This window comes from Rhea americana, unplaced genomic scaffold, assembly GCF_003343005.1.
Source record: "Rhea americana isolate MKP2758 unplaced genomic scaffold, rheAme1 scaffold_49, whole genome shotgun sequence".
NCBI lineage: Eukaryota > Metazoa > Chordata > Aves > Rheiformes > Rheidae > Rhea > Rhea americana.
In genome coordinates, this window is record NW_028186634.1 from 3,069,715 (window position 1) to 3,086,551 (window position 16,837).

General features: G+C 38.0%; 1 protein-coding gene across 1 annotated transcript in view; it reads left to right on the forward strand.

Annotated features, from left to right (window-relative positions):
• Positions 1 to 13,798, forward strand: part of RRAS2 (RAS related 2) — a 52,405-nt gene extending 38,607 nt beyond the window's left edge. Inside the window, exons 3-7 of the mRNA XM_085317084.1 lie at positions 995 to 1,082; positions 1,822 to 1,924; positions 4,301 to 4,409; positions 11,771 to 11,889; positions 12,332 to 13,798. Coding sequence (XP_085173210.1) covers positions 995 to 1,082; positions 1,822 to 1,924; positions 4,301 to 4,409; positions 11,771 to 11,889; positions 12,332 to 12,419 — 507 coding nt within the window. The 3' untranslated portion in view covers positions 12,420 to 13,798. The remainder of the gene's footprint in view (positions 1 to 994; positions 1,083 to 1,821; positions 1,925 to 4,300; positions 4,410 to 11,770; positions 11,890 to 12,331) is intronic.
• The last annotated feature ends 3,039 nt before the right edge of the window (positions 13,799 to 16,837 follow it).

Sequence of the window (16,837 nt, forward strand, 5' to 3'; positions counted from 1 at the left end):
GAGCCAATGTGTAGGTTTAAAACATTCTTATTTGCCTATTAACGTACGCAAGCCGAGTTCCCTCGGTTGCTCTAATGTTTATCTAGGTACATACACACRTGATGTTCTTGCGCTCTAAATAATCAGAGTAGTACACGTTGCCAGTTCAAAGTCGTTATGCTACTTCAGTTTAGCTTTGGTAAAGGTATTTCCCTAAGACTACATACCAACTAAAATCCATGTTGAGAAATCTACAGTTGTGTGTATTGTTGCCGCAGTACTCAGCGTCTGGTCTCACAATCTGTAGAGAGAAGTACTTTATTCCATGGTTCAAGTTATAGGTAGCAAATGTGATAATGTCTGGTTGGAACCTCAGGTTTAGGCAACAGGAGATGCAGGTATTTTATAGCTTATTCTGCTTTCAGAAATTGCCTTGGGGAGGAGCGATTTAAAGCCATTTAAAACCCCCACCAAAGGAGATAAATCCTAGCAACAAGGATAATTTACTAAATTTCATCTAGTTAAAAACTTAAATGTCATTTGTTCTGCATGGATCTATTGCAAGAAATACTAACAAAACTCCTAGAGAAATCTAGAAGTCAATAGGCACCTCCTAGAAAGGAGGGAAGATTCTGGAAATCATTAGGAATTGCCAAAAAATTCTAAATCTTATCAGAAGGTGACAGTGTCCTAGCAGTATCTGCTTGAAAATTGTAGTTTCTGGGAGTTGCTGGGGGATACTAGGGGTTTTTTAGAAAATTCTTGAAAAATACTAAAAATTCTCTAGAAGTCCAATAACTTCTGGTAATCTACCATTAATTTCTAAAATTTGTCAGCATTTAACAGGAATAGAAAAGCTATTATCTCCTTTCTTCTTGGATAAAGTGAGAGACAGTTAGTTGTATACAGGTATCAACCTGCTCATTTTACTGGTCATGAAGGTTACAGTTTTAGCTATGTTGCTCAATGAGTGTCCCGTGTATGCTTGTCTTACGAATACAATTTTCTTCTGCAGTCCTATTTTGTTACGGATTATGATCCAACAATTGAAGACTCCTACACCAAACAGTGCGTGATAGATGAAAGAGCAGCACGCTTGGACAGTAAGTAGCCTAACTAAAGCATAATATGAAACAGTCTGTAGCTGTCAGGGTCTGTGTTTGCATTTGTATGCATAAAATAAAGCACAGTTGTTCAACTGTGCAGTATGTGGTTTTATGGAAACTTGTAGCTGATAAAAGCTAATATACTGTCATTTTGTTACTGAGCTACCTGTAATTTGAAATGTTGAGACTTTATGTATGTTTAAGTGTCTTTGTTTGCTGTAGATTGAACACTTTAGAAGACTTATTTCTGAAATGTTAATGCATACAAAACTAGGAGAACTCATACAATTCCTGTCACTTACTTGGTTGACACTTTAGAATGAAAAGCAGATTTCCCAGCTGTCGTATTCAATTTCTCCCRAATAAAATATAAATGTTTGCTTAAGAGTTTCCCCCTTGTCAATAACTTCTTTAAGGAGAAAACAGCATCTCTGCAATGGTCCCTCTGTACCTTTTCCAGCTATTTCACCCGGTCATGAATTAGTGAAAATATGCCCAGACTTTGTCTTTCAGTTTGGTTTGTAGGTATTGATTTGTTGAATCAGTCCAAGAATACGTTGGAAGTCTCATCAAAAATCCTTTAATGTCTATAGAAAATTATTTCCACATAGCTTCCGACGTACAGTAGAAGCTATCTCAGTATTCTCTTAGGAAGGTCTCTTTTTTTTTTTTTTCTCCTCTGAGTCTGTATTCTAGGAACATAAATTGTAGTAATTAACATTTTGCATATGTTCAGTTCTGGATACAGCAGGACAAGAAGAATTTGGAGCCATGCGTGAACAGTACATGAGGACAGGGGAAGGTTTTCTGCTTGTTTTCTCAGTCACAGATAGAGGAAGGTAAGCTTGATGTCTACTTATTTAAAACAAACACCTTTGAACTTGTAATTAATCTAAACTCTAACAGAAATCCTGAACAGTTGACTCATCCTTATGTTCCRAGACATTAGCATTCTTTCAGCATTGATGAAAACCCACTTTAAATGACTGTGTAAGATGGCAAGTATTTATCCTTTACAATAGATTATTTTAAAGCATAACCAAGAAATAATGGCTCATTTCAGGAATTTCATTRCAGCCAGAATTTGTCCAGAATATTAGTTTCCTGCAAGTGAATGAGATTTGAAGCAAGTGCAACATGCTATGATATCTGACTAGCTCTTGAGAAATATTCTCTTGCCCTGCACTTGTCAGTGTTCGGTGGCTGGCTCTGTGTGCATTTATAAGCTGTTATGTTCTGTTTGGGATATGTCTCCGTACTTTATTTATGGGCAGATACTCACTCTGCCTATTCTCATAAATTGATTGGAAACCACATAACTGATTGACTGTGGTGTTGGGATGAAACAACTTTTTGCAGCCCGCAGAGTTTGATTGTGTAGCTCCTGATCACTTTAAGAGTAGGCAACTGCCATATACATATAGATAGTCAGCTAAGATTTTGAGTATGGTCTTTCTCTGTCAGACTTACCAGATATGTAGTGATACAGCAGAAGTGGTCTGGGGAGCTCTCCTCCTCCTTGTTTTGAGTTGCAGTAGGAGAGCTAGAAGATGACCAAACTGCTGTGCTCAAAAGTTTGGTCTGTAGTTCTTTGGGGCTTTATTCCCCCCGCCCCCCCCTTACAGATTCAATCTGGGATCTGAAAAGTGAGTTCAGATTTTATTATTGATAGCTATTTGTAATCAGAATTAAAATACATGTTCTATGGAGGATCTATACATTTCCTTTGGATATGTATCTTGCACTTAAGGCTGCTAAATACAAAAATTCATCTTGAAATACTGTCCGAAAGAGAGATTCATGCTTTTGTCAAGAGATCTGGATTTGGGGATTTAAGGTATATTGAGCGCTTGTGTTAACATAGATGTTTTTTCTGCAAAGGACGGTAGATTTTTAAAAGTCATTCTGTGAACTTCTTTTCCTTGACTGAAAATTTCAAGCTTTGTTTGTTTTTTTTGGCAAAGTGTCTGCTTTGCTTTTAAACAGATCTTGATATGTTAAACTTTATTCTCTTCACTTCTCTGAAACCCTTAAAATATTTCAGATGAGTAGAATTTTCTTTTTGTTCTCATATAGAAAGTAAATATTAAATGAATATACGTCAAATATCTACTAGTGGTATGTTCTACTTATGTAGGTGGAAACTAATTCTGAACAAAGAARTATAGATGAATTAGTAGCTTTCAACTCCAGTTAGGACAACACCTAGTTCCTCCTCCCTTGTGTTAAAACACTATGCCCAAATGAAGGTGTAGGTATGCCTGGTGGTATACCAGTGTCATGTCTTGCTCCTTTTTCTTTTTTTAAATGAAACTTCCTTATTTTGCTTTTGAATTTTAGTTTATAAATCTAAATGTAAAAACCTTCAGACTTTAGTGGCCTGAAGTTAAACATGGTGTTTGGGATGCCTGTAATACAAAGGACATGTGCTTGTCTCCAGCACTGGCACTGAAGCTGTCTATGTAGGGATACAGCTGTAACAGTGTTCGCTGAAAACAGTGTATTTTTTTCTGCAGAGGTACCTGTTTAGACCAGGGTTAAGTTGTTCTATATACTGACTTTGGGGAAGCATCTGCTTTGCTCACCTTCCATTTAGCACCATTGGAAACTTTCCTTACTGCCTAAATAGCACCAGTACCTGAAGTAACTTGGTTGACTGTAAGTATATATGCAGGAAACTGGAAAGCTTTCTGCTCATTTAGCCCTTCCATTTTTCTGTCCTTCAAGGAATGCAATTTATCAGCTTCGTAACTTTCCCAGAAATTCTTAGAAATGACTGTAGAAGCTTTGGGGATACCAGCTGATGTATTCATCAGCAGTGTTTCTAGACTGAAGTTTGAATGCTCTAGCTAGAGTTGTTCTGCAAAATCAGCATTTGAAATATGGTATGTTTGCTTGGTTCTTCCTCAACCCAGGGGAATCCTGGTGCCTCTAGAATGGGGCTGAATGAATGTTATGCTTGCCTTGTGGTGCAAACCAAGTCCAAGTGTGTGGTGCAGTGCTGACTTGAATCAGGATTTTTCCAGTTTGAGCATTGACTGGTTCTCTTAACTGATCACGCAATGACAGCGGACTCTTTGAGGGAATGTCCGCAGCTGCCTGCTTGTATGACATGGCAGGGCAAGTCCTAACAGATGATTCATCATTCCTGAACTCCTGCGGAGCTTGAGAACCTGTGAATTAGTACACTAATACTCTAGTTTGTTCTTTTACAGTTTTGAAGAAATCTATAAATTTCAGCGGCAAATTCTTAGAGTGAAAGACCGTGATGAATTTCCCATGATTCTAGTTGGTAATAAAGCAGATCTGGACCATCAAAGACAGGTAAGCAATTCAGTATCAATTACTGCTTGCTTTCTTCCAGAAACTTGACAAATTTCCCCTCAAAAAGAAAGTGGAGACAAGAAAAAAAAATAAGAGGCATTCTATTAACTGATCACAATGCAAGAAATGCAACTAATGCTCACTTTCTATTCTTGAATGATCTTAGAAGTATGATGGTGTTGCACATACCACAGATCTATTTGACTCACTGGGGTGATGTTGAGACCAAATCTATTCACGTACGGAGTTGAGAGCTTTGTGTCATGACTTGATTACTCAGGCATGAATGTGTCTAATTCCTCAGTTTGTTACTCACCATAGTGTGCTTGCCAAACAGAGCACATTCCAGCACTAGCTTAGATGATTATGGGACTGCACTGATGTTGTTTTTATTGTTCTCTGCTGTTMTGTGTAAATGAGTAGTCATTCATTGTTTTCTTTTCTGTTTGGCTGTTCAACTTCTATATAATTGACTTAAAGTTTTTGAAGTTAGAAGTACAATGACAGAAATTATTCCTTATTTTAAATGACTTAAAATTAAGATTTTTAAATTAGTAGATTTCAGCTTTACATCTAGTTGTGAGAGAACTTAAAAGATTTGGTTTAGAATGATTTAAAGAAGGAACTTAGTTTTTTTTCATTGTTTATGCTTTCAATTTTCATGCACCAAATTGCTGATTTGAGCTGAAATGAAAATAATCTTAATATGTCAGCAGAAAAGGAGCAATTGTCAGACTTTTTAAATGAAAACAAACTAAGAGTTACTAAAATTGTAATTACTTTGAGAGTTTCACAATGAAAACACAGCTTTGAATAGTAGGAAGTTCCTGGATTTGGTCACCAAGAAAGCGTGACTTAGTTTTCATCCACGAGTACTCACTTAGGTTTTGGTTTTTGCTAAATAGAATCTTTTCTCTGTCAAGAATCAGTTGCTGGAATAAGATGAAGTAAGGCCTGAAATGAACAACATTGAGATTAGTAGTTTTGGTACTTTTTTGCTGTTGTCATTGAAAGAGTTTTGTGAGTACCACCTGAAGCCTTCASTACTAGAAAATTCTTCTGATACTCCCTTGACTGTCACAGCCTCTTAACCCCAGAAGTAGGAAGGTCATTAAAAAACTCAAACGTATGTCAAAAGATACTGTGTGGAAAGAAGTTTTCACATTTACCTCACTACATTCATCAAAATGAACTTCAAATAGTCAGACGTGCACAGAATTCTCTAGCCTGTCCTGAGACAAAAGTGAATTATTCACACTTTAATTACCATCGTTGTCCATCAAAATTCCTGGATTTAACCATGCAGGTCCTGGAAAATAATGTACTTTGTTTAATACTTGCTGACAAGACATCAGCATGTAAACTGTGTYGGTGAAACTAAACTGTTTTACACCAAAACAAACTAATTGCTGAAGGACAAATTCCCAAATAGTGGGAGGGAAATAGCATCGTCTCTGTCAGTCCGTGTCCTCGGAGGATACTCACAAGCATATGTAGTTCTGTAGATTCATTTCTATAAAGAGCTGTGAATTGTGCTCTTTCTTCCGTCTTCCTAACATTATTGTACAACCTGTAACTTACCCGTTTCTGCCTTAAAGAAAGAGATGGCTGTCACTTGTTCTCCTACCCAGTATCCAGTGTATTCAATCCCTAGCTGCTGCTGCAGACTGATTCTTGGACTGATTCAAATTTAAACTCAATGCAGCAATATTCAAATTATTTAACTCTGAAGTTTTGCTGCTTACAACTTCTGGTGTGTATAGGTGAAATAGTACTTCTAGGTTTTCTGAAATAGCTGGATACATGTTTTTAACTTTCCTACACACACATGTGCATGCACACACCCTTCCTTCCTTCACATGGTACAGTTCAGCTGGTGTTAAGTCAGTCTAAAGGAATGGTTGTGAGATGCTGAGCTGACATAATATATCTGCAAAGGGAGAGGTTCCCTTCTGTTTTGCCTCCCCTCCCTCTTGTCTTCATGTTCTCACACTTTCGTTTGCTGACCATTGCACTCATCTGAGGCACTTTGTGAGTTGAATAGTCTCTGTAGACTAGGAGGAAAAACAAACAAGCTGGAGTGACTTTTTGATGCTTGGTGAGTTCAGTGGGCTCACAGAAAGGTTGAGAGCCAGAGCTTGAAGCATGGGAAGGGGTGGGACTGTGGCTAGGAGCAGAGCAGGGAGGAGCTGGGGTGGAGGGGAAAGTGAGACCTTGTCTTTTGGCAGCAGCAGCACTTAGATGTTATCAGCTGGTGTGAAACAGCAGCCAGCGCCTCTGCTCCCATCACTAGGKCTGTTCCTGCTCCATCATGAGAACTCTAGATGCAGACATCCGTGCAGCTAGCTGGATCAGTTTCCAGCTAGGCTGCAAACTAGTACTGCTACCACTCTTCCCCAAATACAGAAAACTTCAGCTAGACAAGCGGCGCCCTGGCTGCCTGTGTGTGAGGACATGCAGGGCAGGCCTGGGGAAGAGGCAAGAGCATTCGTTGCAAGTCCTCCCTCAGCTTGGGTGGGAGCTCTCTGGGGAGTGAGAAAAGTGAAGTGTCTCTAGGCTGTAACTTCTTACCTATAAAAGAGAAGTGCTAATCTTCTAAACTTTTCCATTTTCAGTCTGCTGGTCTATCAGGCCTTGTCTGAGTTACTCCATAAATCTGTTTAGTCAGGCTAGAATATAATACAACAGTCCTTTTTCTTACCTGTTGATTTTACAGTCATCTTACTCTTTGACACTTTTATAATCGCAAATATATGCTTTTCAGCTTCAGAATTTATAAGTAGTATTTTTAGATTTTCAGGAAGTTGAGTATAAATGATATTTAGAACAAAACTGCCCCCACGAGGCATCTGCTTTCTGTTTTTGAAAGCTAGGAGGTAAATCGGTGAAATAGCTGAGCAACGTGTGCTGCTATGAGAACATAAAACCTTTAGGATTTCTCTCAAAAGGTAAAGAATGAACCTACAGTATTTCCAGATTTCCCTAATCAGTCAGAGGTTGGTGACTGTGAGGCTGAGATTTGAGCACATCTCTGTTGCTCTTCCCTTGAAGATAAATGCAGTGTAGCAGTTGGTCTCTTAAAAAGATTAGCTCAGTRTAACTTGGAACAATGCTGGATGTTTCTAAAGTAGCCAGTTCACAGAGCACCTGATGTTCCAGCTGTCCAGCTGGAACTGCTGCTACCAGAGGAGTAGGCTTGTCAGTGTCAGTACAGGATATGTCTTTTTAAGGTAACTACTGGCTAAACTGAGTCAAGTTTGATCATTCCCAGATGACAGGATTTTTAGGAAAATCCAGGTTGCAACAGGAAAGTGCTTGAATTTGATTAAATGCTACTTTCTCCTTTGGCATCGCTGCTGAACAAATACAATGGCTTAGYGCTAAGATCTTGTGTGTTACTGGATTTTAGAGCGAGGTCCTTGTGACTTCAGTTTATGCCTGGGGTCAGCTTTGCTGATCCTCTATCTAGACGAGCAGTCTTGTGGTTTGACCTTAGTCAGCCTCAGCCTAGAGGCTTGTTCCAAGGGGTGAATGGATGCTGGGACCTGGGTGGTAACCTGCCTTAATGTGTTAGCATTTAGCTTTGGCCATTCTCTTTGCTGTGAACTCCATATGAAACTGTGACAATAACTTCTCAAGGTACTAGCTTTTGTTTAAGAGAAAAATGGCTTAATGTGTAGAATATTTGTAACTGGCAAATCCAGAGCAATTTTCTATGTAATCTTTTGAATATTTCCTCTAGTACTGTCGAAGTGGAGGTTGGCAGAACTGCTATTCAAAAATTTCTGAAAAGTGTACCAGCATAGTTAACTGTTGCCTTCTCTTTAAGGGTGGGAATGGCCTTATGCAATGATGCTTCTGTTATCACAGACTATTTCTTTATGCTTTCCCATGGTTCACCTGATTTCTAGAAAACCAGAATGAGCTCTGTAGACAACAAGTAATTAGTCATTTGATGCAATATTTGAATACAGCAAGTCAGTCTGAATACATATCAGTGCTGCATAACCACAGTTTGTCTGCACCGATGTGACTTCTTGAATGAGAATGTGACCAAAATACAATCAATGGGTAAGAAACTACCACTGCAGAAATGCATCATGTTAGCCAACTTTAAACAAGAACTAGCAACATCTGTGAGTAATCTGTTGAGGGAAAAAATCCATATGACAGCTCTACTTCTTGGGCATGATGGAACAGTCTGCAGGAACAGGAAAGTGTGTTTGGGTAGGGAGCACGTAGGCAGACCCTGAGGAAGGTGAAGTGGATCCCTGTGGAATTTAAGGAAGTGCTCGGTGGTCACTTTCTGATGCGAGTACAGCGTGGCCCTTAGCTATGGAGGCAGAATCTGTGTGCAGTTAAGCAGCCTTGTAGAGTCTGGTCTTCAGGTACCAAAACGAATAGCAGCTTCAGAAATGAATACATTTATGCTCCTCACACTTCTCAGATACCACAATGAAGAGGGAGAGCTGCGTAGGATGCCTAGGGAGTATGTTCCTGGGATTCTTCATGCAAATGTTAAATTGAAAGCTCTTTCAGTAAGAAAGACTGTTACTTGTGCAATGAGATTTTCAGTGTTTGGTCTTTCTCATTTACGTCTTCTGTTCTGGTGCTTAGTTTGAGAAACTCTTGCCAAATGCTGAGCAGCTTAGGGGAATGATAACTGAAAACAGACAATAAATTATTTGGAAACAAATAATAAGCATTGTAAGTGATTCCTATTCATCCTTAAGCTTACTAAAAGGAAGAGATTTTCAYGTTAGGGCACCTGCACAGGCACAGTATTTATTTCTGTCAAAATAAAATACAGTGTAATAACACTTTTCACCCTTACTGAAAAGTCTGCCATGGCAGAGGGTTGTCATACTTGAGGAAAGAGAGGGAGGTGATGTAAATTCACGTTTTTGTTTTCAAATATTTTCTATATTTGTACTTGCTAGATTTCCCTCAGCTTTAAAAATGGAACTGGTGTGCTCTGGCCTTTAATTTACTGCTTTGGCTTTGCAAACACTTGCATAGTGCTCCCAATCAAAATTTTTTTCATTTTTTGATTTTGTTGAGATCACTAAGATTGACTGTAAGCTCTTTGACAAGACACTTGTAAAATCAGACAAAATGATGAAARTGTTTGGATTTAAGCAATTACAGGTATTCAAGTAAATGTGATAAGAGCTCTAAYGCTGCACCTATAGCATTTTAAAAGCAGAACACTGTGGAAACGTAACTTTATTGCAGTATAATAAAATTGCATTCCCAGCAGCTGTATTTATCCTGTACCTATAACGTCTTAGGTACAATAGTAGAGAAGATGGTAATCGTGTGCATTTAAAGACTGAGTTCACTTTCTCTTCAGATCTGTCTATTCCTTCCCATTTACTATTACTTATTAGACTTTAATCTATCAGTTTCTGAGGCTACAGTAGTTCATGCAGGGATGAAGAAAAGTAAAAGGAATATGATTGTTCGARAACTTCCATATCCATGCCTTAACCTATTTTTGTCCGGTCAATGAGGCAAAGATGCATAAAAAGTTCTGAAAGTTCTGATACAAATTTCAGAGGACTCTGCAGTATCACTGGCTTACTAGAAGACAAATACAAATATTTCTCAAAATACAGCCTTCACAGGCTTTGGAAAAAGGACATTCAACCCCTGGGATTGAGGGGAAGATTGAAATACTTTTTATCCAGCTAGTAGAGCAAAACTCTTGAGTGTTAATCAGTTTTCAGGCCTTAATGGAGAATTAAGGGATCCTAATCACTATTACTTTTTGCACCCTGCAACTCCAAAAAGATCACAGTAGTTGATCTCAAGTTTTTTTTTGTTTGTTTGTTTGTTTTTTTTTTTTTTTTTTTTTTTTTTTCTGTCTTAAGGCTCCATCAAATGATGGTAATCCTGAAATACGGAGCTTAGCAAGTGTTTGAAAATAGCTGATGCATCCCAAGTTACTTCAGCTAATGCCATAAGGTGCCAGGGGCTCCTTGTAGAGCTTCATGAAGGTTTAGTGGGAGCTGTTCTCAATTCAGCAATAATGTTTAAGCAGAATATAAATGGGGGTGCCAGTGGCACAGGAACTGAACAAATTGAGGTGCATTACTTGAAGACTCAYATATGTAGCTGTGAGAAAAGTATTTTGCAAGCTGAGGTGTACTGTGGTGAACGTTCCCAGCAATTTTTTTTTTAATTTTCATATATTTTCTCTGTGTAGCTTCTTAATGGAAATGATTATCTGACTGCCTTTTCAAAAAGCAGACATTTAGATTTTTGTTCTTGTGGTATCCGTCCTGTACCTGCCTGCTTGATGTTTTGCTGTGAAAGCAGCATAGTCTTTAACATTTCTTCCTCTACCCGTTGTCTTGCCAAGATGTGTTGCTGCTTCCTTTTATCACTAAAGCTGCCCTTTACTCCTTGTTCCTATGGGTGAACTTCCCACGGAAGCCTGGCTTGTGTATTGCACTACTCAAGGTAGCCTTCCCTTGCCTCACCTCACTGCTCTCAACATCGCCCAGAAAAAGGCAGCAATCATCTTTGCTTTTGCTCTGTGACCAGCCTAGTTTTCTGTGCTGTAATGGGCCCCTGGAGTCCTGCCTTCCACATCATCCTTTTAAATTTTATGCCAATTTCTGATATAATGACACAATATTCTGGACTTTCTCACTCTTATCTCCCTTTCATCTGTTGTCCCAGAGAGACAAGAGGTAGATGGTTTCTTTAATGTCCCTAAACCTGGAGATTTCAGGGGTATCTCTTGTAATTCAAGCTGTACTTAAAAATGTCTGCCTTAACTTTTTGCTGTGTCATAAACAGATTTCTTTGACCTCTATAAAGAGGCTAAACGTCACTTAAGTGATGATSATCTTTTTCCTCTAGGTTTAACTGGGACAGGGAAAGGGTGAATTTAGCAGTCAGTATCCACAATTCTGTTAGTAATCCAGGAGATTTTGTTTGACTGAAGCACTTGCTGTGGGCAGGAATGAGGGACTCCTGGCAGCTTTTAAAGGAAAACTTGGTCTTGTTACTGCAGAACTGAAGTGAAGGGAAGGGACCTGCAGTGAAGGAGATTTCTTATAGAATTTCTTTATTCTTCAGAAGATTCCTTAAAGAGTCAGTCTCTGTTTATTGCAGAAACTTCTGAAAAAATCTTCACTTACATTTGAAATGATGTCTTGGGTGGATTTGTTTTCCAGTTTTGTTATGTGGATAGTGCAGAAACTATTCAGTGGCCAAATATTATTTGTTGTATTAAAGTGCAACATTTGTATTATTATTTGAGGGAAGTAGTCTTTTAACGTGTATTTGCAGTGTCTGCTGATCTGAATGTCTCCTGAATCCTTGAGCTTAGTGATTGATTTGTGTTACAGGTGACACAAGAGGAAGGTCAGCAACTAGCACGACAACTTAAAGTAACATACATGGAAGCCTCAGCAAAAATCAGATTGAATGTAGACCAAGCTTTTCATGAACTTGTCAGAGTTATAAGGTACTGTAACTTAAATCTGAAAAAATTAATGTCCTTTCGTTAATGGGTAGCTGCAGCAAAAGTACGGGGGAGATCACTAAGAAAATTCCACCTTTTGTTTTTTGTAAACTTCAACCAATGCTATCCATATACGATGTTCCTGTGTATTAAGAAAAAAATGTTTGTTATTTTGTGGATTTGAAAGAGAGCTTTGCCTTAATCTCTTCTATTTTATTCATCATGCAGTAAGCAAGCCTGATGAACTAAATCAGAATATTTGCCTTCTGGAAAAAATGGGATGTCTTTAAAAAAGTTAAACCAAAAAGCTTTCACTCATTTAATCAACAGTTTGAATGTCAAAATAAATTCTTTCCTCTAGGGAGTGTAAAAATGATAACTTCTAATGCAGTATTTTTTTTTATTTAATATTCTATGAATTTAATGTGAAATACTTTATTTTCAGGAAATTTCAAGAACAAGAGTGCCCTCCATCACCAGAGCCAACACGGAAAGAAAAAGACAAGAAAGGCTGCCATTGTGTTATTTTCTAAGAATCCCAAGAACCAAGCTATCAACTGCCAGATTATTTTTTTTCTTTCCATCTTTTTACATCACTTCTGGTATTGGTCTAGCCTTATATGTGCATGTCCTAAAAGTGGTCACCAGAATAGCCTTAGTCCAAGAAGCTGGCAGAATAGTTCTTAAAGAAGACTCGGTCATCTTGGGGCAGACTTCAAAACAAAACACTAAGGCTGCTTCTTTAATACCACAGTTCCTTTCTTCTCTCCCTTAAGAGCTTGCACCTTGTGGAGTTTTATTCGCAAAGGAGATGAAACAAAACCGTGTAGGACAAGGTGTTGAAGTCATGCATAAGTTGCTTCTTGTGAATTAATTTATTTTTACTTCTGATATTTCATTAGCTATTACAAAGACCTATATTGAAGTATAGAGCATACTTTAAAAAAGGGGTGGATTGGCTTTTTTGCCCTCAGTTAAATTAGACTTGAGTATTCAGCTAGCCTTAAGAAACCTACACTGAATTTCATTGTCAGCAAAAATGTTCATCTCTTGTTTATGCTGCAGTTTTTTTTTTTTTTTTTCCAGTGGCCAAACAGTCTACTGTATTTATTTTCTGAATCCAGAGCAGCTACAGGATGATTACTACTACTATTAGAATATGGCCAAATACCTGAGCTCATTCTGGATGGAGGCATTTCAGCTTGTTATGAAATTTCACATCACTGTTTGAAAAAAAGAAAAAAAAAATGTCTTCCTTTGTATTTCTGGGTAAGGGATTGAGGAAAACTTAAAATTGTAGCTGTTTTTGTTTTATGTGATATAAAAATGAATTTGATCTTTCCATTGTCAGAGATGATTAAATGTTTTTGCTATATACTTTTATACATTATTTTCTTATCAAACTAGTTAACAAGTATTTTTATATGTTTGTAAGCAAATATGCTTTCACAGCATAACTTGTGTATATGTAAAGATGAGTATTTAATTCTCACAGTTCACTTTTAACTGACAAAATGTGGGATTTGCCAAACTGTGGTAAACTTCTCCTTACTGTTCTGGTTATGCCCAAGAATGGCCAATTATGTGCCTGCCCAACACACCCATAGAGTAAAATCTAGTGTTGTATTTTTAATCAATTTCAGTATCCCATACTAAAGACTGACCATTATGTGAATTATTAAACTGTAAGACTTTTAACTGATTGTTTAGTTAAACTGTGGATGGTTGTTTAATTTGAGTTCTGTGGATTGTGTTTAAACAATTCAAGAATATGTTCCCTGATATTGAAATACGGAGTGGTATTGCACAGTTGTCACCTTATTGAATGTGTCCAACAGTTCTTTGAAACTTGATTATTACGCAAACCCTTGTATAACTTCAGGTGCTAGAATTAAAGACGATCTAACCATTATCAGGAGGTAAGCATATTGCTTCTTTCTACCTCTCTCTTCTAAAAACTTAATTTTTGGGGGTGGTGGGAAGATGGGGTGATGGAAGCTAGTTAGACAAATATGCAAGTCTGCATGACCTTCCTTCATGCCTGAAAGAAAGTAGCTTGAAGCTTCCTCCTTGAGTGATGACTTGAAGCCCTTCTTTAGTCCTTAAAAAAAAAAAAAAAAAAAGGAAGGGAGAACACTGTGTTAATTCAAATTGCTGTAGCCAATAAAAGCTGATGTTTATTTTGACTTAAAATATGTATGTAAAAAATGGCCCAATTGACAATTATTTTGTGTTTCAGGCTATGCTGACTGTCAGTTGCACTGCTATAAATCTATAACCCTCTGCTGAGGAAACAGTGCTTAAACAAGTTCCAGTTAACTCCACTGTAGCAAAGCATTAATCCTAGAAGTACGCTTAACAGCATGCATAGCAGAGGAATGTAAGTTTTTTACATAATTTAGATTAGGTTGTGAAATACTGTCTATGAGAGATTAAGTAGCTTCCTTCCTCACATTGAATGCTATTGATTGGCAAATGGCTGGTTGTCATTTGAATAATATGTAGAAAATTCAAAATAGAGGTTGTAGTGGAAATACATTTGGGAGGTGAATTACATTCTTCAAGTCAAATGTAAGAAATTATAGCCTGTAGCGAAGATCATGTGTTTTCTTGTCTTAAATATGTAAAGTTCTCTGGAAGTAGATCACTAAATGTGTGACATTAGAATGAGTAAGACAAATTACAACATGCCTGTTGAGACTAAATTTGTAAGGTGCAGATATGCTTATTACTAATTTACGATTTTTCATTCTTTAACAGTTTGTTCACTCCTGATATTTTGATTTTTAAAAGTGATGCACAGATCTTTTAAGATACAGCTGTTCATAGAGGAGGTGGAGAGCACCACACCCTTGCTTTTCCTCAAATGTAAAGCATTATAGCTTTGAGGTGGTTGGTGCTAAGCAACCTACTCCCATCTGCTGAGCAACATTGTAGCTTTTWAAACAAATTTAACAGAAATGGGACCACCAGATGCTGCTGTGGCAGTCTGCTCAAGGTTTATTACCCAGGACAGGATATTCTCATGTACATGTCTTTAAGCCTTGTACTGGAGAGGAATGTGCAAGGGAATMTTCATGTGTAGTCTTATGGGGTTTTTTGAGACCGATTCATACATGTCAATTTAAGTAGCTGTTGCAGGTAGGTGTTTCACCCAGGATGCAGATCGCAAATTGAACAGTGGGAGTTTGATGCAATAYGGTAGTTAGTCTTGCTGTCTGGATGTATCACTCCTATGCAGCAGCAGTACACTTGTATAACAAGTAGCCTTTTTTTTTTACTGCTATTCAGCAAAAAGCCCAAATGATTTAGATACAGCCACTGAGGCTGAGAACAGATGGATATCAAATAATATGGTATGTTTGAAGTAAGCATTTAGTACCACATTCTGTGGCTCGTATTGATGATTTTAAGATGTCAGGAGTCTAATCAGCTGAAAACATCTCAAAGATCTGCTTTTCTAGTGGTTTTACCCAAAGATGATGATGACAAATTGTGCTTTTTGTCCCCAGTGCTCAGCTGGCAAAGTGCAATAGGGACCTTGTCAGCTTCTCAAAAGTAGTAGCTCCAATCTATATGCCTTTGACTATTTGGGAGCTCACAATATTGCTACCTTGTCATAGACTCATATTTTCACTGACATAACATACTTGAAGAGTTTCTTGAAACTTTTATCTGGCAGAAAAAATGCTTAAAATTTTGACTTATGATTGTAGTTTCTTCTGTTCAAGAAAATTAAAGTTCAAGAGTTTGGGGTATTTAAAAAGTATCCATGAATGACCCCTTACTTCCCCTAAAATGTAGAGGAGGAGTTTACAAGTATGAAATAACCTGCCTCTTTCTGAAATTTCAAGCTACTGGGCCTGTTACTCTTCCAGATGAGTAGAATTAACTTGCTCAACTTTCTCATATGCAAAGCCTTTTTATACAATTGGTGGACTTCTGTGGGAAGTCTGGAAGCAAGGAAGAATGCTGCCCTRTAAGCACATGCTACTTCCTTACACTTGCTCTGGTTAATATATTTGCTGTATTTGCCCCCTTCCCCCCCCCGCTTGCTGCACCAGCGTAACTCTTACAACTACTGTACTTGCATGCTAACTAACAATGAAGGTGAAGATGTGAATTCTGAGAAGCACTGCATCACCTTCTGTAAAATCTACCTTTTTAAAGTGAAGTGGCCTGTTCAGGTGAGGAAGAGCCACTGATACTGATGATAATTATAAATTTATTTGCTTTGCAGGAGAGGGGAAAAAAGTAGACAGTAGAGAACTGTTTCCTTAGTCTGAGCCCAGGCTACTGTGCTGAGCAGCTGCCTGAACCATGGTTACTGCAACAAGTCAGTTTCTGTTGCAGATTAAAACTAACCTAGTGTGGTAAAATTGCAGAACTGTAGGCATACGAGATGGATGATCTTCCTATCGAAGTTGTTTTCCTTTCACTTTTCTTGCGCTATCCCACAAAGTGCTGGGCACTCTGCAGTGCACATTTGCACAGTCTTGCCCCTTTCTGCAAAAAAGGAAGGCTTTGCAGCTTCCGTGCCTACCCTCTCCCTTAATTAAACTGAGTATTATTGCTGGCCATGGAGTGCTGCTTCTCTCAAAGCTTAGCGTTTGTCCTGGGTACAAGAGCAAATGAGATGCAATGAGATGAGCTGCTGCAAAATGGTTAATAAAGCAAAATGTAATTGGAAGGAGTTAGCACCCACTAGCATGAAAGAAAACTTTGACTTTATGCGTAACTGTATGGTTAGTCATCACTGATTAAAACTCAGCTTTGAATTCAAACATAAAATTACTGGTTAACACTCTTCTGTTACCAGTTGATGTGGCAACACTTTGCTTGCTGTGTGGCAGTATCCATCCTTGACCGGCCTTGCCACATAATTTTGTTACAAAGCTTTAATGAGCTTGTTTCAGACAGAAGGCTATTGATGTCAGTTACTAGCTAAGCA